At 38.4% G+C, this 23,476-nt stretch overlaps 1 protein-coding gene across 1 annotated transcript in view; it reads right to left on the bottom strand.

Moving 5' to 3' along the window:
- The window catches only part of SLC49A4 (solute carrier family 49 member 4), a 64,984-nt gene that overhangs the window by 37,954 nt on the left and 3,554 nt on the right, over positions 1-23,476 (bottom strand). The window contains exon 2 of the mRNA XM_086897429.1: positions 7,083-7,176. Coding sequence (XP_086753555.1) covers positions 7,083-7,176 — 94 coding nt within the window. The remainder of the gene's footprint in view (positions 1-7,082; positions 7,177-23,476) is intronic.

Below are 23,476 nucleotides of genomic sequence, written 5' to 3'. Positions count from 1 at the left end.
GTACAGAGTATGGGGAGAACCAATGCAAATGATATTTTGTTTATACCCCAGAGAGAGCACAGCAAGGCTCTATGTCTGGAAAAAGACTGGAAAGAAAAATATCTCTGGGTAAAGCAATGAATTCATCTATTAAAAATAACATTCTGATAGATGAATTTCATGGAAATGTACTTCCTTTCAATATTTTCATTAAATTATATATTTATACTACAAAAGCTTTATTTTCCTCTTCTGGATATACATGGGTTGAGGCCATTAGCATTTTTTAGCTTGTTTTTGATGCATGCAATCATTGATATGTGGCATAATTTAAAGCTGGTTTTCCCCCCATCAGTAAGAAATATTTTTACAAGCAGAAAGCCTGACTCACTGTTTGGTACATTATCACCAAAAATAGAATTAAAAATAAAAGAGAAAACTTAGAAATGCACATTTAGCCATTTTCATCAAGAATTAGACTCATGTTTTACCCCAGTATGAACCACACAGCACAGTCAGTCAGACCATTATGGGAGTGGACTTGGAACAGAGCACAACATCTCTATCCCAGGCACCCCAGCTTCATATCTCTTCTCCCACACTTAAAGAAAACAGAAAACACATTTACAATGGTCTAAACGAGAGTGAGTTTTTGGATTAAATTTAAAGGACTGGAAAATCAGAGTTACTCCAAAACTTATTACTGAGAGCCTGCCGAGAGAAACGAGGATTTGCAAAGGGAGGAAGCAGCAATCTCAGGCCACAAGCCTGAGGTGTCCATCAGACATCCTGACAGAGAAGAGGGATGAGGTGGGTGTACAGTGAGACCCCCTGGCACTGTGGTGACACATTCCTTTGCATCCTCACTCTGCGTTATTGTGCAGCCATCACATCTGGCACACAGCTGTGGTGGGGAGGTTCTTCGTTTTACCCAGGTTTGAAAGATAATGGCACAATGAAATCAAAGCTGAGGGGTTTTTTTTAATTAAAAGTTCTGTTTTCTTGTTTTTCTTTTAAAACTAACCAACTCCACAAACCCATTACTAAAAGAAGAAATATTTAAAGCAGCACTAATAGAGGACACGCTCATCAAATATGAACAGACCCAAAGTACACAACATTGTAAACACGAAGTAGGCAATTACATTATGGGCTAATGAGGCAAAACATTCTGAAAAAAATATATCAGGGAAGTGCACCGGGACTGGCTGCTATTTGGGCTGCTGTGGCAGAAAGCTGATTAGGATTACTTAGTACAAAATAGGTCCTAAGTAGGATTTTTTAGTAAAAGAGTAGGAGTGTACAGGAGATGCAGCAAATTAAGGAATGGGATAAACAAGACCTATTTAAATATTCCTGAATAATTTTTCTTAAGCAAATGAAAGAGCAAGAGGGTGTTTTGATTATAATGCAGCAACTTCAGTATAAATTCAATTAATATGAATTCTTTAAGGACTGAAATTAGCCACCATAATATGAGTCACAAACTAAGGCAAAGAGTTCAGCATGATTAAAAAATTAAAAGCGTTCTACAGTTAAGGATACCACCTGCCATTATATGAGATGAAGCTAAATATCCCACAGAGAATATAAATTCTCTTCCCTTCCAGAACAGGCTTGCACTAACTGAGGCCCTGTAGAAGAGCTGCCCACTAAATTCTGCTGTAATACCAAGCCCTTTCTGAGTTTCTTTTAATGTACTCCAAGACTTTACACAGGGTCTGTAAACTGCTAATTCAGCAGCCACACTGGCTGCAGGTGGATGACACCCACAGTGAAATGGCCAAAGTCCAGGACAGGAGCAAAAGGAAAAGGGTTCTTATGACCAGAACTGTCAAGTCATCTCCTTTTTCCACTGAGGCTGCTCCAGCTGAAGGAGAAGCCCGTTTGGCTGGCCCCTGAGTGGTGGCACTGATCAGGAGCTGCTGGTGCATCACAGGACACGAGGCTCGAGCAGTGGCAGGCAGGACCACTGGACAGCCAGAGGGACACTAAATCACCCTCCACTACCATCAACAAATAAGCAAAGCTGGAAAAAATCATAACCACTTAAAAACAACTTACAGGACCTTTCATCTAAAATAAATGCTTTGGAGCAGAGGTTAAAAAATAAACCCTGTGTACAAGATGAAGCTGGTGGAAGTAATAAAAACAAGATAAACTGTTAAATTACAGGGGCATAAAAATTAAGTATTCCCCATGTGAACCTACTCATGAATGACCTGTTTCCTTTTTTTGCCACTTTCCTATTTTTCTGATGCCATGGCTTAACCCAGCTCAGCCTTCCCCCAGCACTGCAGTACAAACCAGCACCATCAGCACCAGGTAAGTGTTCAATCTTAGCACTTCCCCCTTCTGCTGCTGAGCTACAGCACACAAACAGGTATTTTTATTCATCTTCCTACTCCCTTTAGATTAAATAATTTTTTCATTTCTCTTCCCCAGTGAGGTAGGGAGCACAAAACACTCAGCACACTCTGTCTTTATTTCTTACAGGCTGATTTGTCTACCATCCTATCCTAACAGACTCATATCATTCCCTAGAATACTTTAATTCCTCTTCTCCACAGATGCTCCAGTTGGGGTTGTTTGGGGTTTTTTGAGCACACAAGTGTATTCAGTACTACCAAGGACTATGGGAATCCTAGTATTTCTTTCCTTCACTGAAATAACTTCTTCCAAGATGCCCCTTTGCATTTTTTATGCATAAGAATGGTGGCTTATGGCAGCCTTAGGATCAGAAAAGACAAATAATGAGATGATCCCATTAATTCTTTAGGCCTTCAGGGACACAAAATGGGAAAATGTGGAATTATTAAAGGTAAGTCTAATAAGAGTAAAATACAAACTAGGGTGCAACTAGCTAATAGAACCAAAATGTACCACGGACGTGCTAAGAGTGTCTCTTCAAATATAGTAAAGGAAAGAGTTCACAACAATATATCTAAGAGTAAGAGAAATATTCCAAATCCTAAGAACCAGTAATATTAACAAAAAGACCTGTTTACAGAATCTACCAGCTACTGCTGCATCTCCTATAAACAACTGTGTAAACAACCACTCTCTTTCCCCTGTAATTCTCTGTGCTATTTTGCTGGATTCCCAACAACCATTTTAATGGTACTTACTGCCAAGGAGCATCCTCTCACGGCCATAATTCAAGGTCCTCAATAGCTACTTCTCTGTTGTGAAATGTAATGTGAAGGACAAACACCACCAGCCACAGCATAACAAGTTCTAATAAATTGCTTAATTAATGTGTTCAATACAAATGACAAATTATGTTACATCCTTTACTTCCATGTGTTTAATTATCTTGTCTTTCAAAACATTTTAAGAAGTCTTACATCACACAACCAGTCTAAAAAGCCAAAGATTTATGGCTGTGGGCTGATTTCATCATTTTATTTCCTTCTTTTTCACGGAGTTCAGCTTTTTGCCTAGATTTAAGGTGTATGTAAATCTATTCCTAAACACAGAATATGAGGTAAGTATGAAGTGCTACGTGGGAAAAACGCAACTCTGATTTAGTCTATAAAAAAATGGCCTCCCGGTAATGTTAATGTTCAGGATAAAATAATCAAGTCCCAGAAGATTCCACTGAAAATACTCAGTGACAAGTAGGTGTCAGAAAGGAAAGAACTGGACAAAAGGAAGGCAAAAAAGCATTAGTGATGTTCTTGTAACCTCCAGGGAGGGGAAGAAGATTCAGCAAAAGGTAAAATTTGATAACATCTTTTTTTCTTTTATATTCCATTTGATGTATATTAACCGTGAACTAAAAAAATAGGTAGGGAAAATGAAGTTCTGTAACATTTAGAAAGAGTAATGATTTAGGGGTTTATTTTTAGAAGTCAAATTTACTGTCACATGTCTGGCACATCTGACAAACCCAGAAGTGCATGGTACAGAAGGAAAATTTTTTTAACATCCTTGTCTGTACGATAGACTCCTTAACCTCATAGGTTACTGAGCTGGGGAGGAAAACAGGTAAAAGCATATCTACATATTCTACATGAGAAGGGATTTATTAGTACATGTAAAGGATGTATCCTCCATCCGACGTGCAAATTCACACTTCAGCATTTTCACCATGTGCTCCCACTTCAGCCTGCACTGAATTTATGCAGTTCTGGCTTGGATTTCCAATACAGTTTTAGGTCACACACTGGCAGAGAACAAAAATTCACCATAGAAAATTCACAGCTGCTTCAAGAGACACACTGAAATGTGCAACTTGAATTTTCCCTCATATGCATAGGCATCAAATGTACTGAGAAGAGAGGTTACGGTCCCTGTTTAAAACATGACTCAGAGGACTGGAGATGGTCTTAGTCTGATATTACACACTGCAACCAAAAGAATAATTATGGACTAGAAAGGGACTTAAGAATACACTTGGATATTACAGGAGCAGCCAGGATTAAATGTCAGTCTTAACAGTGATTTCCTTATGTCTCTGACTGCTCTGTTAGGTGGTGGGCTTTAGTAGCTCTCCTTAATGTTAATCACAAGAGCTTAGGGAGCAGAGACTGCTACAAAGTACAAAACCCCCAATCTAAGCCTTACAAACCTCATGAACATTCTTCTAATTTTATGTATATTAACTCTGACAGAATTGTCTCATGGTAATCTTCTGCATATTCCCACAGATTACTCACAGACTGAAGGAACACACTAAAGCATTTAAAGAAATTCCAGTTACACTGGCTTCTAAAATGCTTCCAATTAGCTTGCATGTGATCTTGTCCCTCTGACAGGCTCTGTAACATTCAAATTGTTGTATTAATGCATATACACATCTAGAATAAGTGCATAATTTGGTGCTCAGCCAGTTGTGGCTAATGCATTAAGCAATAATGCTCATCTAAAAAATATTATTGTATTTGGTATCACACTTCAAATAATGGATGAAAACTGGCCTTAAGCTTTAACCCACAAAACAAGGCAAGTTATGCAGTATAACATCACACAGTCTGTACAATTATTTAAAAAGTCCCAAGAAACTTCACTGAAAACCATTATTTTGCTTCACAGAGTTGGCCATAATTAATTCTTGGTAGATTTTTTTAATCAAACTGTGTAAAAGATCAAGCTACTTCCTCATGTAGAGCTACAATTCTTGAAAACTTCTTTTTTGGGAGTAGGATAAGTAGGCAAATTTGTCATTTTCAGCTGAAGATGACACATATTTTCACAGCATGAATATGTGAAATTAACCTTTTCCATCAGTATTCTGCTCATACTCTTTTCTTTATTCTCTATATAGTTTTCAATAAATTTTAACATCATGTTTTAAACATCTCACTCATTTGACTCCATAGAGTCCAAAGCCTTTCTTTGTTCCTTGCATGCTTCTCCTAAGTTATGTATTTCATTGTTTTCATAGGCCTGCTTTCTGCTACACTGGAAAACTTTGTTCAAAGATGATAAGAATTTGTGGAAACTGTCTTTCCCACTCCCCAAAGATGCCTCACATCTAAATCTCACTTGGGAATTTTCATACTCACAGGTATTTACAGTCTTCATCCTTGTTTCGGTAAAGCCTAGGGCTGCACATGTCTTCTGGTATATATCATAAATGAAAAGCTACATGAAACACCACATTTCATTGCATTTAAGCCATCTCTCCCATTTCAAAGCTATTGAGATTTAACCCAAGACTGATGAGAATGAACAAACTGCATGTCAAGCACCCCTTGACATTTTAAGAAAATATGAACTAAGGGTAAAATGAGGACAACTCTTTCTGGCCACCCAAGCAGTGCATTTTCCTCAAAAGGGTCACTGTGAAGGGTAGCACAACACAGTTAGCTCAGTTTACCTTGTTCACAGAGTCCTTGAACTGTCAAAATGGGCAACACTGGGCAACCAACATCAGGAGCACCTCGAGTGTGTTTCCTTGTATGCTCACTAAGCACCTAAGAACTGAAATTGCAACCCCCCTACCTGACACTCTGCACTTAGTTGACTTATCAAGGTTTGTTTTACAATTCATGTGTTTTTTACCTTCTCATTTCTCCCTCTGAATCTATTTCTTTGTTTTATCCACAGTACCCAGTCACTGGCTTTTAACATCACACCAAATATTTTCTTTTTCAGATTAAAAGGTTCTCAAGCTGATTTTCAGGTTAAGCAATACTAAGGGGAAAAAAGAAAAAGAATCCCAAACAACTTGCTGAAGTAGTACCAGCACTGCGTGGTAGAATTCAAGCTGATTGGAATTCAAGGGGGAAAAACCCAACCCACATAAAATATTTTATTTGTAAGATCTTTTCTTAGTGTTTACATATTATGCAAGTATAACTAGCAAAGAACCAGTGCTACTGCTTTCTTAAAGTAGCAGGAAAGAGTAGTAATGTCTGCATACTCCCACCTCCTTCACACTAAGAGGCAAAAGAAAGTTAAGTGAACAAGTGATCCATATTCCCTGGCTGTACAAAACAAGCACTACTCCTGTACTTAATCAGGATTCCCAGATTCAGGATATATTGATGGAACAATTATACTGTTTGGTTTGTGGGATTTTTAGGAGGAATTCTGTTTCTATCACAAATTCATAAAGTGCATGTGTACAGCAGACAATCATTTAACTGTAGAAAAAGTACAAGGCCTCTTTGGAACATGGACAGGAAGAGACTACATGAAAAAAAGCCATTTTGCACAAATTCATCTGTCTCACGGCATGATCCCAAACATTTAATATGAGAAAACGAACTAATTATTTAACATTTGCATGCAAATTACTTATTTTGGGGTCTTGAGGCATGGCTCCTTGTGTGATCTTGGGCCAGTTTCTGAATCTTACTAAATCTCCTGTTCCTTATTTGCAAAGCAGATTAATATTAATTATGCAGGATGGGGTGAGATTAAATTAACTCGAGGTTGTAAAGGGCTTTCTGATCTTCAGATACTATGGAGAAGAAGGACTAGAAAAATCTATTTAAGAAGCAAAGAAGCATGTAAACCCATGGCCACACAAAAAACATTTGGTACATCAACTTCATACAGAAAATTTGTACTAACATTTCTTTGTAGTAGCAGCAAAAATTATATTAGCAGAAAGAATAAAATATGTATATTAAAATAATTAAAACACTTACTTCTTCCTAATTTCTATGTCTGAAACTGGAACACATCTCAGGCCAGCTCCCAATACCATGAGGGATGACGTTAGTAACACTGTTACCCTCAGACCTAAGATGAAAAAACAATAGTATTTTATAAGTTAAATCAGTAATGTTGCAAAAGAAACATTGCTTAAATATATATATCTATATATTTACATGCAGTCTCACAGAAATAACACATAACATATGAAATAACACAGAAATAACACATATTCATATTTCTTTCATATCATAAGCACTTTGGTGCTGATACAAATTCCAGACACATGGAAATTTCAGACATTATGAAATCCTGAGTTATTTCTACACTTGTACTCCAAAATTACAAAGGCTTACTCTTGGCATAGTAACACACAGGAGAGTATCCAAATTCTTTACAGACATTCTTGAAAGTGAAAAGTGGTAATAAAAGTATAATCAAAATGTACAATATTCCCTTCAGGATGAGAGGCATCGGGGAACATGCTCAACTGTGTTATCTGAAATCTAAGCAGACGCAAAGAAAAATCTGGACTTGTTCATTCTTCTCCAACCACTTAATGAGCACAGACACAGCACTGTTATTGTTTTCCTTGTTAATGCAGATATGCATTTCATCCCAAAGAAACAACCATTTATTCAGGGGAAAAAAGGTACAAGTATTTTTTGCAGTCCTTGCAATTAGGGCAGATTTTTGCTGCTCTCAGCTCCAATTGTCAGAGGTTGTAAATATTGTACATTAGAAAAAAGCCACAATTGAATGATTCCTTGAATATGTCTTTTCCTCATGTGATTTTCAACTGAGAAGTGCTTAGATTAGAAACAACCTTATCTTCATGCTGCAATTCCTTTTGCCAGCAGTTTGTTTGCTGCTGTAAAGGTGCTTCCATCAGCAGCAGAGAACAATGACAGCTGAGGGGCTAAAATCCAGATTCTTGCAAAACACCAAAATCATAAATACTCACAAATTAGAAACCACAGAGAGAGTCCACATCTGTGAAGTTTTAAATTTTGAAATAACTTCACAGCAACAAACAGAAAATAAAAGGCTTCCATAGTCTTAGTAGAATATAATAAAAATTATTGATGATGACAAACATGTAATACCGCCAACATTTAGGTAAAACTAGTAATTAACCAAAATACAGATGGTAAAAAAACCTGTCCTATGATAAGTCACCTATCAAACAAATTATTTTGATTTTTTCTCAAGCTGCCTATTTTCAGAGGAGTGCTCCATCTGATAGTGACTCCTGTAATCAGTACAATTCAAGCAAAAGTTGCATTAAATAATTTTGTCTCCATGTATTTTAGTAAAATGTGATTTTACTGGGTGAGACATAATTTTGCTCATATTGTGAGAGCTCTTAGTGAACCTCACTCATGGGTATGCAATTCCTGGTGCTGGACACTGCACAAACCAAACCAAAGACAAGTTTCTCTATCAATCAGTGTATTCCAAAACAATCCAAGCGAGAGTAAGTTAGTAAGTTAAGTTACAGGTTTGCTGAAATGGAAGTGAGACTTCCTTTGGTAAGGCTCAGTCATTAACACAAGGAATGCCAGCTGTGGTGATGTGACTCGGAAGGACACCTCACATCCTGAACACCCTGGAGAAGTATCATCAGTCAAAAATATTTCTTTCTCAGTAGGATTTCCCAATGCCTCCCCCAACTTAGTTGCTTGACTCTGTGCTCAGCCAGCAAACATTGCTGTTAAACTGGTTTTTCAAGTGTTTTCAGACAGCCCTAAATAAATGCCCATCTAATATGGCTGTTGAAAACCTTCATGTTCCTATGTTTGCTGGGCCACCACAGGTCTTCATGTGACATTTAACTCCACATTACCATACTGCCTGTGCTGGGGTCAATTATGTATATCTGGATTGAATACATGATGCCTTTTCCTTCTTCAAAATTAATCTTTGTTAGCACTGCTTTTGTGCATAATGAAAATTTGTATGCAGTAAGGATTGGAATTTTATTGATGGAAAATTGAAGTACAAATCTTTTATTTGAAAAACCTTAAGTTTTCCATCAGGAAATGCTATTGAAAATTTTTCAGGAAAGCTCTAGTACAGTACACACCACTTTATTTTCCATGTAAAGTAGGCTCTTTTTGAACTACATTTCACAGAACACGTTGCATTCTGCCTTTCAAGAGGCACAAGGACAAGGACAGCAAGGAAGCATGGAAGGTGCTGCTCATGGGGCCCCACTTAAAGTACAACCCAGAGGCAAGCCCAGGACATAGATGTAAATGAGAAACAGAAATTTAAGTTTAAATCACCATAGGACATAAAATGAGTGATGCTATATTAAAAACTCTTATTTGATTTCTAATTTTTAAGAAGATCCATAAACCAAAATATATACAAATCAAGAAAGTTTTAAATTAAATCTGCACAAAAATTTCCCTAAGAAAACCCCCAACATGCAATTTGGTGAAAAATTAATTAGATGCTGAAGTCTGCCTCCAGCCCTAAATTCGGGCTTATCTTTAATGTCAACCTCACATATCAGATAATTTTAAATTAAAATTATCTGTTAAAGCTTCACAATCGTGTATGCCTGATGTCTCCATTCTTTGAAGCCCTAATCTTGAACACTATTTACTGTAAGGTATCTTTTCAAAATGTTTTGATTGCCCAGATTATTCTTTGTCCTTTCTTTCTGTTTCCACCTTAACATGTAAACACAGCCCTGAAAATTCCTTTGGTCCTTCAACATGCTGCATGTTGAAAATGATGACAGCAAAGCAAACAAAAGACTGTCAGACAAGCTGCATATTAGGCATTTTCTTTGCTCATTACACAATATGGTTTTACCCTCTAAGCACCTCACCCTGTTATTTTGCTTTACATTTTAATTCTTTTTCATCGTTATTAGAAACCAGTCTTTTTATTTATTTCAGTATTTTTTGTTTTGAATGCTACAGTTGTTGTTACAGTGAATTTGACATCTTGTATTACTCTAAAAGGTGCACCCCAGAGTGCTTCAGATAGCAACCATGCATCATGGGGACTATAAACCAAAGTAACCAACCAAGCTTGAAAAACAGCCTGTGAACCTTGCAGAAAATTATGTCTCTGCTTTAAAAGATCTAAGTAATTCACTCAACCAAGAGATTTTGTGTAGATGTAATTAACTTCATTAATTCTACCCTGTAAATGCAAGCAGTAATTGGAGGGAGGGAGGAGAGTCCATCATTAAGTTTCTATCTCTTTCTCTCAGAGGTTTCTGACACATGGCTGGAAGGGGAAGGGGAAGAAATTCCTTTAAACAAGATTTTCTGCCAATAGGTGAAATTTTGGGTTCTTTACACCTTGTCCCTTTAGCTGCTCCTTCCCATCCTGTTCCTGCAGGAGGTTTCTGGGTCCCACAGGTGGCAGTGGCTCTTGAGCTAACTGTGGCCTCATTCAAAACAGCCAGCACTCATTGACAGCAACAGAAAAGTCCAAGCAAGTGGCAGAAATTAAGTCAGTAATAAAAAAGATGTATTAATTATCATTTATGAGTGCAATAGTCGATACTGTTCAACTGTTTAACCCTCCTGTGGCTCATAACACCATCTGCTTTATGACTTCAGCAGTCAATACTGCATTTGCTGTTTCGTATTTCCTTTTAAAACAACTGTCTCCAAACTCTGGCCACTATTACAGATTTTACAAACTCTCAAGCCACAATCCTCCACCGCTCACAGCCCAACACAGAGCACAAGCAGAACCCCACCCTGCTGGAACGTGGGAGCAGCAGCTGCCAGTGGCACCCAGCTGCTCTTCAGCTCCCCTGAGCAACATCAGGCCATGGGTGCTGATCCCCCACAACTCCTCCAGCACGCCTTAGTTTCAAGATACTTTTCAAAGTATATGAAAAGAAAATGCATTCCCCCACGCCCACATTACTGATTTGTAACCCAAAGAGTGAATTTAGCCCAGTTTAATAAGAAAATTAACAATAGATGCTGTTATCCTCATTCCAACAATTTATACATTAGTTTGTCGCTCCCAACAAGTTGTTTTGTCACTAACTTTGTAGTTTGTCACTAACCTGTTCCTGTGCATCTCCCCCAACCTGAGCCCAGCACAGCAGATCCCTCGGCTCTCCACTACTGCAACAGAGCACTGCAAACAGCCTCTTCTAGCTCAGAGCATCACACACATGGCAGACACTGCTTGAGTTTGGTTTCCTCCCTACAAAGAAGCATGCATCCTAGGGGAAATCCCAGCCAGACGGGCAGAACAGACAAGTTTTCACCTTTCTCCTTTTTTTAATACAAGTTAGGCCAGAGAAAAGGTTGCTGGATTCAGCCCTGGCACAAACCACAGTTCCTACATGTTTCCTTCTATGAAACTAACCTATAAAAAACAACTTTTACATTTAGGCTCAGTAAGTAAAGTTCCAAGTCTTCCACAATTCTTTTTTGGAAATGGAACTGTTTTTATGTCTTATTAAATGCCCTCCTTATTGCTTAAGCATTAAATGGGTTTCTTTGCTGGATCCCAATTCTCTGTTTCATAAGATGGGTATGCTTTTCTCCCTTCTTAATATATGCCTACACATTTAGCTATAATTTTAAAAAGGCTTAATTAAACAGCTCCCTTTATTAGGGAATCCTGAAAGCACTGCACACATATGCCAAGCCCCAGAAATCTTTGGATTTTTAACCCAGCATTTCTAGCAAAATTATACTAATAGCTGCAACATTTACTCCCATAACATCAATTATCTTTGTCATGATTAAAATACCAAAAAAAAATTTGCTTTCTACTAAACACAGAGAATAAAACTTGCATTGTGCCTGCTCTTTGCCAAATTGACTACAGTCATTAAGGAGGATAAGTGGCAATTCAGAAGAGGCATCCTTACATCAAGCAATACAATTTTCAAAAGAAAAGAACCTTTTCAATGATGTAAAAATACTTCATAGATGAGATGTGGTCCCAGTCTTTCTGCTAACACATGGAATAAACTTGAAAAGTCAGTATATTGGGCCTGCCTCAGATTCCACAAAGGCACTTGATTGCAGAGTGGCATAAATTGTGTCTGGAAACTCAATGGAAAATAAATACATTCTCAAGAATAGCATCAATAAAAACTGGGTACCAAATACAAACACTGCAAGCAAGAAAGAACAACTACCAGGTCATATGTAGCTAATGCAAAATTACAGATATCACAGATCATTCTGAGGTGGAAGGGATCCACAGGGACTGAGTTCAGCTCTTAAGTGAATGGCCCATACAGTGATTGAGCCCACCACCATGATGTTATCAGCACCATAAACACCATGCTCTAATCCTAGTTTGATGGCCAAGATATCACTGGTGCTATTAATTGCAGCTTCTATCACTGGGTGCTATTAAACACAACCTGGACCTCCCTTTCTCCCTGGGTACTTGATGCTGATCCTTCTGTTATTGCCCCATTTCAAACATCTGTTTTTAAAGTAAGATGAAGCCAAGTGCTTCCATTCATTCCCCTGGCTTTATGTGGCACTGCAAAGACAGCATCCCAATTTCAACTGGAAAGATTTAGGACTCAAGTACTTTTTTTTCTCATTGAAAATGAAGCAAAATCCATTTAAAAACTCTGCAAGACAGGTGACAGCATCCTTCAGGCATCAAAATGTAAGAACCAAGCTCTATCATACAGAACCTGTCTAAAATAAATTAAACCCAGCACTACATTTCAACCCTCAGTCTTGTCTAGGGCACAAGAAGATTTTTTCCTGCACTAATCCACAACACAGTCCAGTTCCATCTTTCAGTGGAGGGTTGCAGGGCAGATTCCACCTGACACTGCTCCAATTTCTGTCTGATATAAACAGACATCGGCAGATTGAGATGCCCAGATGAAATATGTACTAGAAACTTCCTGAAATGTAGACATGGGAGGTAATGATCTTCAGAGGGACAATTTCTCTTTATAGCATCTTACAGCTGTTAAAACAGAATCTGTCAGCAATTGCTGCCCAGTTAACAGCAAGGCTATCAGCAGGAGTTTGACATTCCTATATAAACTGATTCACCTGCAAAATTTAAATTTTTAAATTTAAATTTGAGGAAGCAAACTGTATACAAACACAACAAGTTGAAGTAAAATAGTCCCTATGATTTGGACAAACTTTTTCATCAGGGTCAGAATTTCAGTAGAGCCAATATCCCAGAAGTGTCGTTAACCACTGATGGGGAAAATCCACAAGGAAGGCCCTGCCAAATCAGGAAGACAGATGGGTGCCCACAACCAAAGATAAAGATAAAAAGATAAAGATGACCCAAAGATGACTTTATCTCTGCTGCTAGCATTTCTTGGGCAGACATAGCAAGGCTGTGTGCAAACTGAAAGCGTTGAGGACCAATACACACGACCTCTTTTTTCCAGTGTACTTCTCAGATGAAGAACATGCACTCAGCATAAACATCATCATGTGCATCCTTGTAAGGAGAATATCCCTCCCAAATTCTGAAGTTAGTTAAGAATTTTGTAAAAAACCACAATATAGCTGAGAGACTCAAAGCACAAAATTTAGCCAGTCTAGTGTTTCACTGAGATGACACTCGACGGAAATGACTGAACACGTATAACCACTAAAACAGATATGGAAGCTGACAGAACGTAATTGTGAGAAAGAAAACTAAAGATAATACAACTGCGAATTATTATGACAATCACACAACCACTCCACAATTCCTTAGCTGCTGCACTTTTTTTTATATGCACCCTGACTTTAAGGAAACCAAGACACACACACACACTCTAATTGCACGTGTCTCCCTTTGGTTTGTATTGTAAATACTCTTCCTGTTTTAAGTTATTTTTATTCTTCTCCACACACACCCCTCACCAACGTTCATTAAAGCATATTAATGTCCTTATTTTTCTGTTTATTCTAGGTACAAGAACTTGACTGCACCTGTTAGAAAGAACAAGTTAAAACAACCTCATCAAAAGGCTGCAGGGTGCTTTTATCTCATTTGCATGAATGAAGCCAAGCCCACATGAACAGTGGACCTACACTGTATGTAACATTTTCCCAGCATTTAGGCAAACAGAATCTCTAAAAATATGTAAAGGAGAGTATCACTTAATTCTCCTGCTCTATAGTCCTCTAGTCCTACAGACTTAATGACCCAAATTCTTTACAGAGTTGGCTCCACTACCACAGATTTAACCACAGTTGACCCACTACACCTGTAAATATAAAGCAAGTATTTTGGAGTTTGCGCAGCGATTTAAAAGTCTGCTACTGTAAATAAAATAGTCCTGTTTTTAAGAACTGAACAGGCTTAATCTAAGCTTTTGGATATACAAAAAGGTAGCTTACAAGCTTACATGATCCTTTCACATGGCAGTGAAGGATTTTGAAGCATCCTAACAGTTTAACATCAACAATGGGAAAAAATGGCAAAATATGTAAATTAGAAATCTGCATTGCAAGTTTATACAAGTGTTGTAAATTCTATTCAGCATGTCAGAGACTGACATTTTGCCTGAACAGATAAACAAAGTGCTGAGCTGAATGGTATTTGCCTGAAGATCAAAATGATGATTTCAGAATCAGTTTTAGACCCTTTACTAGAGAATATCTCCTATTCTTTAATAATATGTTTCTTGGTTTCAAAGGAGACCAATTATTTTAGCCAATTACTGTTATTATACATTTTACCGCAGAAAGCATCCATTTTATCTGCAACTAATCCAAGCGCAATGAACCTCTCTTAATGCTTGCAGAGCATCTCTGAGAGAAGAGAGCACTGGCCTGGGGCAGCAGGACCTGCATCTCTCAACATGAAATTGGGCAGGCCACTTCTCTTTTGCTTCCCTTTTCTCATTTTCCCCTGTCCTCTCTGCCTTGTTTATTCAGGCTATGAACACAATGAGATAGGAGTCAGTCTCACCATTAGCATTAGAAAGTCTGTTAAATCAAGTTTTCTCTTCACCTGAGGTGAGTGCAGTGCCTGGATTACAACAAAAAAGAGCTATTTAAGTATTCCCTAAGTCTGTGAATTGTATGAATTGTTCTTTCTTCTCTTACCACAGGTAGCTGCTTTCTACTCTCAACACCAGTATCTAATAAAACATGAAACATAAAACATGAAAATTCAGGTGCTTCATTGAATCCACCTTTTTCCATTTGATAAAATCAAATCGACATAATGGCACATGCTAACATGTACATAGAGAGACATCGCAGAGCAATTGACAAAAATGGCCAGTTATGCAGCTGGGGGCTAAGCCTCCTCACTAATTCTGAAGCTAAAGAAAGTTGACAGAAAGTATAGGACAAGAAACCTTCGCTCTAGCTCTCCTGAATGAACACCAACATCCCAAGTGCTTACAGCAGCACACAAGGGGAAGGAAACACTTTCTTTTCTCTTTCCACTATTTTCAAGGATTCCCAATTGCACAGCAGGCTCAATTACCACACCATTAACTACAGAGCCTTACCTGCGGCAAGAGAGAGCAAAAACAATCCCTCTTACACCCATCTACCAGGGAAGGTGTTCTGTTGTTAGTACATGCTCACACCACTCAACGGTGCATGAAATTCTTCTTTTTAAGAAGTACAGAGGCATGTTGCTTTGCCTCAACAGAGTACCAAGAAGCAACCGTGCAGCAAGGATTGGCAGCTACATTAAATACTGCCTAGTGCAACTGCTAAGCAGGACACTAAGTGCAAGTTTCTCCTTTTTATTATCCCTGCTGTGAGTGGGGGAAATAAAGAGCTCCAAGCACTTCACTGATGTAATATCCATGCAGGTCTTATGACTTATTTGAAAGGTCACTGGAGTGAGCTTTCAAATTTTCTCTGTGTGAACAGTTTCAGTGTTACTTTAACATTCAAATGCATCAGGCACTATTTAGGGTACATAGTTCATTCTAAAAGACATCTTTTGCAGCACTATAATGAGTCCTAAACCCATCATATTTTTTAAGGGTCCTGATCAATTCTTTAGGTTCATGTGATTAATTAAAACTATAACACCACCACCTTTCTCAAGTATTTAAAAGGGATGGCTCTCATCAATAAATAAAGAAGTAAAACAAAAAAGTTTCTAACTGTGGTTATACTTGATGTCCTGTATTCCAGAAAAACACCAGTACTCTTTGCAAAAAGCAGAAGACCTCTCACTTTCAAAACACATCACTCCCTCTGGCTGAGTCACAGATCTCAATCTCTAAAAACAGGAAAAATCTAAAAAACCCTGTCAACTAAAAATCTGCATGAGAAAGCTTAATTTACAGCTTTTGAGGAAGTTGGAGCATTGTTCACAAGCTCCTGCAGCACAATTACAGCTACAGCACAGCTACAGAGCTAAAATAGCACATGCACGCAAGAAGCACTAAAAAACCAAAGTTATGGCAGGAAGTGATGGAATAGCTCTGAATGTCACCACCAGGAGAAAGGCAGGGCAAGCCACAATTTCCCTGGTGGTGGGAATATATAATAATGTAATTTTAACTAAAAACCTTCTTAAAGAATTTTTTATCATGTCTTCAGTCTGCTCAGTTAAGGCTATACCACACTGCCAGTGGAAGAATTCAAATACTCTCCAAGAAAATTTCTGAAATGAAACAGTTGCCAAAACACTGTATTTCTTCAATTTACTTCTCCTCTTCAGTAACCATGATTTTGGGGGTTTGGGTGTTTTTTAACAAATATTTTATGTAAACCAAGTATTTTTATTTGACAGTGTCAGACTACAGATTTTCACAAGAGGGAAGATTATTTCAGGACCTGCGTTATGCAGTTTCATCAGTCTGAAAAAGACAAGCAAATCCCCCTGATTTACATGGCTCTTTTCTTACAAGAAGAAAAAAATACAGGTGAAAAATAAGCAGTGCAGAAAATAGTCAAACTTTATTAATGAGTAATGAATCTCATTTTTGTCTTTGATTCAGACTTGTTTTTCACTCCTAAAATGTAACATGAAACTAACTCTGATAAACAATATCTGCTGAAAATAATGAATAAAAATTACTTTGTTTATGCAGTTGTGTAATGCTTTTACTAGAATTCAGAAATCAGTAAAGTGGGGTTAGTTCAGCATTACCAAGTGAAAATAGTTTTCCTTTGTTCATATTGAGTTTCTTCTGATAGGGAAAATAAATATCACGTTAATTCTTTGAAGAAAAGCCTCCGTTTTCTTTAAAGGAAATGGATTCAGCTTTTGCAGAACAACAGCTGATCTACTCTTTTTCTCTTTAATAGAATTCTAAACTAATAGCTCGGAATTATAAATACAGTGTAAACATACAGTTAGCAAAATGAATGCAATACAACTTTCCTAAGTACTTTACTACTTCTATAATGAAAAGCTATAAGAAAGCCCAGGGGACTTTGACAATACAGAAATTATTGCTGTCATTCACATTTAGAAGTTCATACCAGCTACCTTTATGTAGCATGGCTGCCACACTATTAAAAACTCCCAGAAGAAAGGAGACTGGAAAATTTCTAAGTTTTTAAAATGCAGAAAGGCAGTGCAAAATGAAACAGTATTTTAGCACTTTTTGTCCCGTTCCACAAGGCTTTCCAGAAGGGGGGAGTTACCAGCCAGAGGGACCACATCCTCTTCTGCATCCCAGTGGTGCCTCCATCACGAGGCCAGACATCCGTCACCACCAAAGCCACACAAGAAGGAACAGCCGCCCTCCTCTGCGTCAGCAGCGCCCGGAGAGTCCTGCAGGGAGCAGGCGGCTGTGGCCCACCACACCTCAGGGGAGGCAGGGCTGAAGGGATGGCAAATTCACCCTCTGGCTGACAACACAGTACCAGGCAGAGTTCAGAGGTTTGGTTGTGAAGAGGTAAAACACCAGGATATTGTTGGAGATAAGAAAAGACAAAAGGGTCAATTGTGTCCCAAGAGATTCCCAGCTCCTGGTTTTAAAAGCGCCTCTCAAGACAGCTCACAGAAGCCATGCTGCTGACCTACACTGCTGTGCAGGCATCTGCCCACTCACCATTTGCTGCTAGCTACATCAGTCCCATTTCCTACTGCCCCTCACAGTATCCATTTCCCTGTCCCTCCTACTCAACTTGTTCCTTCACCTTTCCCACTCCCAGCACTTCTTGCCCTCTGGCTCCAGCTCTTATTTCTGCATCTGTGCCTCCCATACCTCACCCACTACCTTGCATCCAACCTCTCCTACTCCTAAACAAACCAAGAGGAGTGAAGAACAGAGGAAAATAGGACGGCATACCACAAGACAGGTAAGGCAGGAAGTAGAGAAGAAGCAGTCAGATTATAAAGAACTTGTGTCAAGAGAAGGTCATGAGGAGTAGCAAAACCATAAGCAAACAAGAGACGTATCAGCACACAGCTGCCCTGGTATTACACCCTCTGTAGTCAACTTCTAAAAGCTACTGTTGACAAAGTATCTTCCTATCTGGACCTGTGTCCTGATCCAGTTCAAGGATGCTTCAGTGCTTTAACTCTGCAGCTGCATAAGAAAAGCAAGGGATCATATTTTACACTAGTAAATTATTTCCCTATTCATCAGTTTCCCAACATCAAGGTATATCAAGTTACATACAGAATCACAGAATTGTTAGATTTGGAAGGGGTCTCTGGAGATCCTCTAGTCCAACCTCTCTGTCAAGGCTGAGGTTTACCCAGAGCAGGTTACACAGGAATGCATCCAGATGAATTCTGAGTGTCTCCAGAGAAGAGACATGACTCCAGGACCTCCCTGGGCAGCATGTTCCAGTGCTCTGCCATCCACAAAAAGTTCTTCCTCACGTTGAAGTGGAACTCCTTGTGTTTTAGTTTATGGTCATCATCCCATGCTCACTGCTTGTATGTGCAGTGCACCAAAGCCCAAGAGCATTATCCCCAGATAACATGGCCATTACTATTGTCACATGAGCTATACACAAATATAATTATTTTACTTCTCACCATTGAAAAGTTCTTTCAAATCAAGCATGCAGCTTCCTGATATGCTTCACCACGTGGTGTTTAAACAGCTGTCCCAGTACCCTGCTGCAAAGTGCTGTGTCAAGAGTGCAAAGGGCACGGCTGCTGCGCAGGAGAGCAGCATAAAGAGAACGTATGGAAACATGGCAGGAATCAGAGCTGGGATGAAATCCCACCCAACAGAAAGACCTAGCTCCAGCAGAGGGTATCTATCTGCAGCCATGACTGATGCTTTTCAACTCAACCTGGCTAGCAATGCTATGATGAACCACAGCAGCATCAAGTTAATACAACTCACCAGCTCCTAATTAAACTACACTACATTGCTAATCACTGTGTATCAAGTGGTCTTTTGCAGCATGCCTGATTCCAAGGAGGGTGGACCAATCAATTCTCTAACGAGTCCTCACTTCTGGAAGCACTTGCACAAACACTCTGTGGACATTCATGTAGCCACAGTATATAAAATTAAGTAACAAAAGCCAAGTTTGGTTCAGTCTAATTTTTTATTTTTTTCTGATGATATAGAGGAAAAGGATGTCTATACAATATGCACACCAGCACTCATCAAAATAAATTTTGTGAAACCAAGCTGATGAAATACCTGCTCTCATGGGATATACCTATATTCAGCTCTCTAATTGCTTCTTTCATCTCTCCACATGAAAAGCAACACTTCATCTCATTTCTTCCAAGATTTGTTAGCTTAGGAAAATTAATCCCTTTCACAGGATTTGATAGGTGTGGATCAGTATCACTTACAAGATAATGAAATAGACATCATTAATAGCATGCAGTAGCTGTCTACAGGATGAGAAAGACTGCAGTAAAGCAGGCATTTTCCTTCAAACTTCTTTTGTATTTGGTTCAAGTGCATCAACCACTTGCATTTTCACCAAACGCATGCACCTTTCAGTTCTTATCAGTCAAGGCATTCTCCTTCTGCTCCTTTCTTAGCTGAAGCCCTAAGTTCACATTTAACATTCATTCAATCCAAAAGAGCTTCTTGCTGCTCTTCTTGGAGTTAAAACCTTTGTCATTTGTAAGAGACAGGAAGGTCATAATAGCCTGAAAAACTTTAAGGATCACCAAAGGACTTTGCCCATTTTGGCAAACTGTATAAAGAAGCAACTCTTCATCTGTGACCACCAAGCTCTCCATCCTGCCCCTCCTCCTTGAAAATGACTCCATGAATTCCTGGAAATTTGGGCAGTAAGTCATGCAACCTGACTGGACCTTGAGATAAGATAAAGGTGGTACTATTTTCTGATTATCTCAGACTATGAAGAGAAAAAGCAAGCTGGGGGAGCACTGGTGTTTATTACCAGCTGCAAACCAACACAGAAACTGAGCTGAAAATTAGCTTGTCTCACTGGGTCCAGCAGGTGGAGGCCACAGCCCAACCACTTAAGATAGGAAGCCCACCAACTCAAAAGAAGAGAAAGACTGAGCATGGGACTAATTAGCATTGGAAGAGAGGGAATCATTTAACCAATAGAATAAAAGTACTGTGTAGCCAAATTAACTGATTCCTTTGTTTGATAAAATGTATAAATGGTGAAAGTCTGGAGCGACCTCTGGCTCCCACCACTGAGAAGACAAGAAGAGGACCAACTGGATGTTGTCTGCATCTGTGGGTGGTGATACCTTTTTACTTAATCTGTTACTCCCTTCTTATTTTCTTATTTCTCTCATTCTACCCCACATTTACCGTTAAATAAAATCCATACTATGGACTTGGACATATGGTCTAGTCTGTACCTTAATTTGGGCAGAGACATCTCTCTAATAATCGTAATTACTGGACCTTAACCATAAATACTAAGTAGAATCAGCTGTTTGTTATGAGGCTACTCTTTAATCTCTGCATCACACTTTCCTTTCTCACCTGTTCCCTTGTCATTCTTACTCACATATTTGGATCTGTAAGTTTTCCATGGCTACTTCTTGTAGACTGTACTGACCTACCAAATGCCTAAAAACTTCTACTGCTGAAATGTGTAAATCCTTTTGACTTGATGTCACTAAATTAAAGTCTTACTGTCTTACACTAAGTCTTATCCCAGATGTTTTTAGCTGAGGGTCACAACTGAACTTAGCACATGAATTATGAAACTGGTCATTTTGAAATACTGGGCATTCATCCTGCAGTCATGAATCTGAGGTAAGAAAAGTCTGTTTCTGAGACCACAACAAAAAGGAGATGAAAATCCATTTCTTTGCCAAAGGTGAGAATTCTCAGACTTTCAAAGTTCACAAGTCACCTCTTGTCCTTCTGTTAAGCACCTGTGACATGAAAGAACTATGAATACTTCCATCAAAATCTCGAATTTCCTTGTGAGTGCCACCATGGAAAGTACTTCACACAATCCATATCAACAATCTATATCAGCAATTACACTTGTAGAATTCTTCTAACTTATTAGTAACATGCTCCAACTCATACTTACATTGTCCAAAAGCCTGAATGACAAAGAAGGACTCTGAAATGCCAAGCACAATGGAAACACTTAAGAAAATCTTTCCCACCTGCTGGATTTACTTGGCCATTCATGTTTTCACCGACTTCTAGACCAACAACCTGCTTCCTCTCTGTGCCCACTTTCACATCTCTCAAAATAAACCCAAAGGCATTTCACAAACACCTCCTAGATCAAAATCTCAGGAGAAAACAAGTTTACTTGGAGTCACCTTCCTTCTGTCCCAGTGACCCTGTGAGGTAGTGGTATCCAAAGGTCTCCTGAAAGTAAAACCAGCATATGCACGCAGCACCAAGTGACAATCCAGGAACTCCAAACTGAAAGCTGCCATGCACAATTCAGTTTATATATCATGTGTAGTTTATTTTATATGGAGAGCAGTTATTAAGACATTTTTATATTAGTAAGATCCAATTTAGTACTTGTACTCAATATTCATGGCAATTTTGTCAGACTGCATTAAAAGACTTAATCTCAAAATTCCCAGGTGGAAGAGAAAGAACTATCAAATGTCTCAGAGAAGGAAACCAAGACACATGATTTAGGAGACAGCAATAAAATAGGGAGTTTGGTATTCAGGAAAGGACTAACTACTCTTACAAATAAAAACTTTCATAGTGTCAATGGACAAGCCAATCTTGATTAAAACCAGGATCTGATTATAGAAGTTTTCTCTCTACTTCATAATGTGATCATTGGAATAACATTGCTGCGTAAATTCAATTTCAGCAAAATAAAAGTTACTAAGATTGTCTGTGCAACCCACATAAATATATAATTTTATAAAAAAGGACCAAGAAATAGATTACATTCCACTTTTACAAGTAATATGTCTCATCTTCAAATTAAATATAAAACTGTTCACTGTATTTCAAAAATTAATGAAAAATAACACCATTCTACTCAATTTGTTTAATGTAAACTATCATAAAATATTTCATTCTTCATTGCCTCTTCTTGCTTATATGGGAACACAATGAAGACTGACACATATTGCTTCTAGGTCTCATCTTGTAAATACGAGTTTAATAAAACACCCTTGGTGAACCAGATCCAGGGAAGTATGTAAGCCCTTGATTTCAAGTTAGATATATAAACATCCTAACAGTCCTGTGTGCTTGTATTTACAGTTTTCAGGAAATGAAACACTCAAGGCACAAAATGTCCATAAACACTCAAGCATCATGTGACAAACTGTAGCTAATTTTAATCATGTAAACAACAAGGGTCCATCCAATAGCACACTGAAGTAATTTCCCATTTAATTTCAGTCTTATTAAATCTCTAAAGATAATTGGAATTTAAACAAGGACTCTCTAAGACTATTGCTAAAGAAAATGCACCAAATAAGGCGTGTGTAGCTCCATGGCATCCTCAATCTTTTCACCTTTCTTCACTAAGAAACCAAACAAGACAACACTTCTAATCCTACGCATAGAAAAGGGTTTTCAAACCCACCCAAAATGACACATACTCAAAAATGACATATGCAAATATAGTTACTGATTTTCAACATGCACTCATCACAGAACAGGACTAAGAAACATGACCAATGCCTCCACTGTCCTTATACAGAACCCAGCCAAGGAGCATGGAAACTCCCAAGGGTTCCCAAGCGCTGGCACAAATCTCCATTAGGCAGAGGAAGTTGGGAGACAGGAACAGGAACAGAGCTCACTCCCCCCAAAGAATTTTCAGCTGTGATATATGAACCTCACTATGCATCTAAAAATCAATGTATTTTTGAGAGGACAAGAGCTCAGCAACAATACAAAGTAGCTTTCAATTTACACAGCTTACAGACATACAGGCTAAATCAAGGCTTCCTCCAGCACCTCAAAGACCCTTTAAAATATTGTTGAACACTCTTCAAAAATGTCTTCTCTGAGTCTGTTCAGATCTTCAAGTAAGATACTCTTTGTGAAGCCTTGTGAAGACCATCACTACCTTCCTGATGAAAAATCATCCTCAACTTCATAAAAAAA

Source organism: Cyanistes caeruleus, chromosome 7 (assembly GCF_971803275.1).
Source record: "Cyanistes caeruleus chromosome 7, bCyaCae1.hap1.1, whole genome shotgun sequence".
Taxonomy (NCBI): domain Eukaryota; kingdom Metazoa; phylum Chordata; class Aves; order Passeriformes; family Paridae; genus Cyanistes; species Cyanistes caeruleus.
The sequence above is the reverse complement of the archived record's forward strand: the minus strand, read 5'-3'. Positions and strand labels throughout refer to the sequence as shown.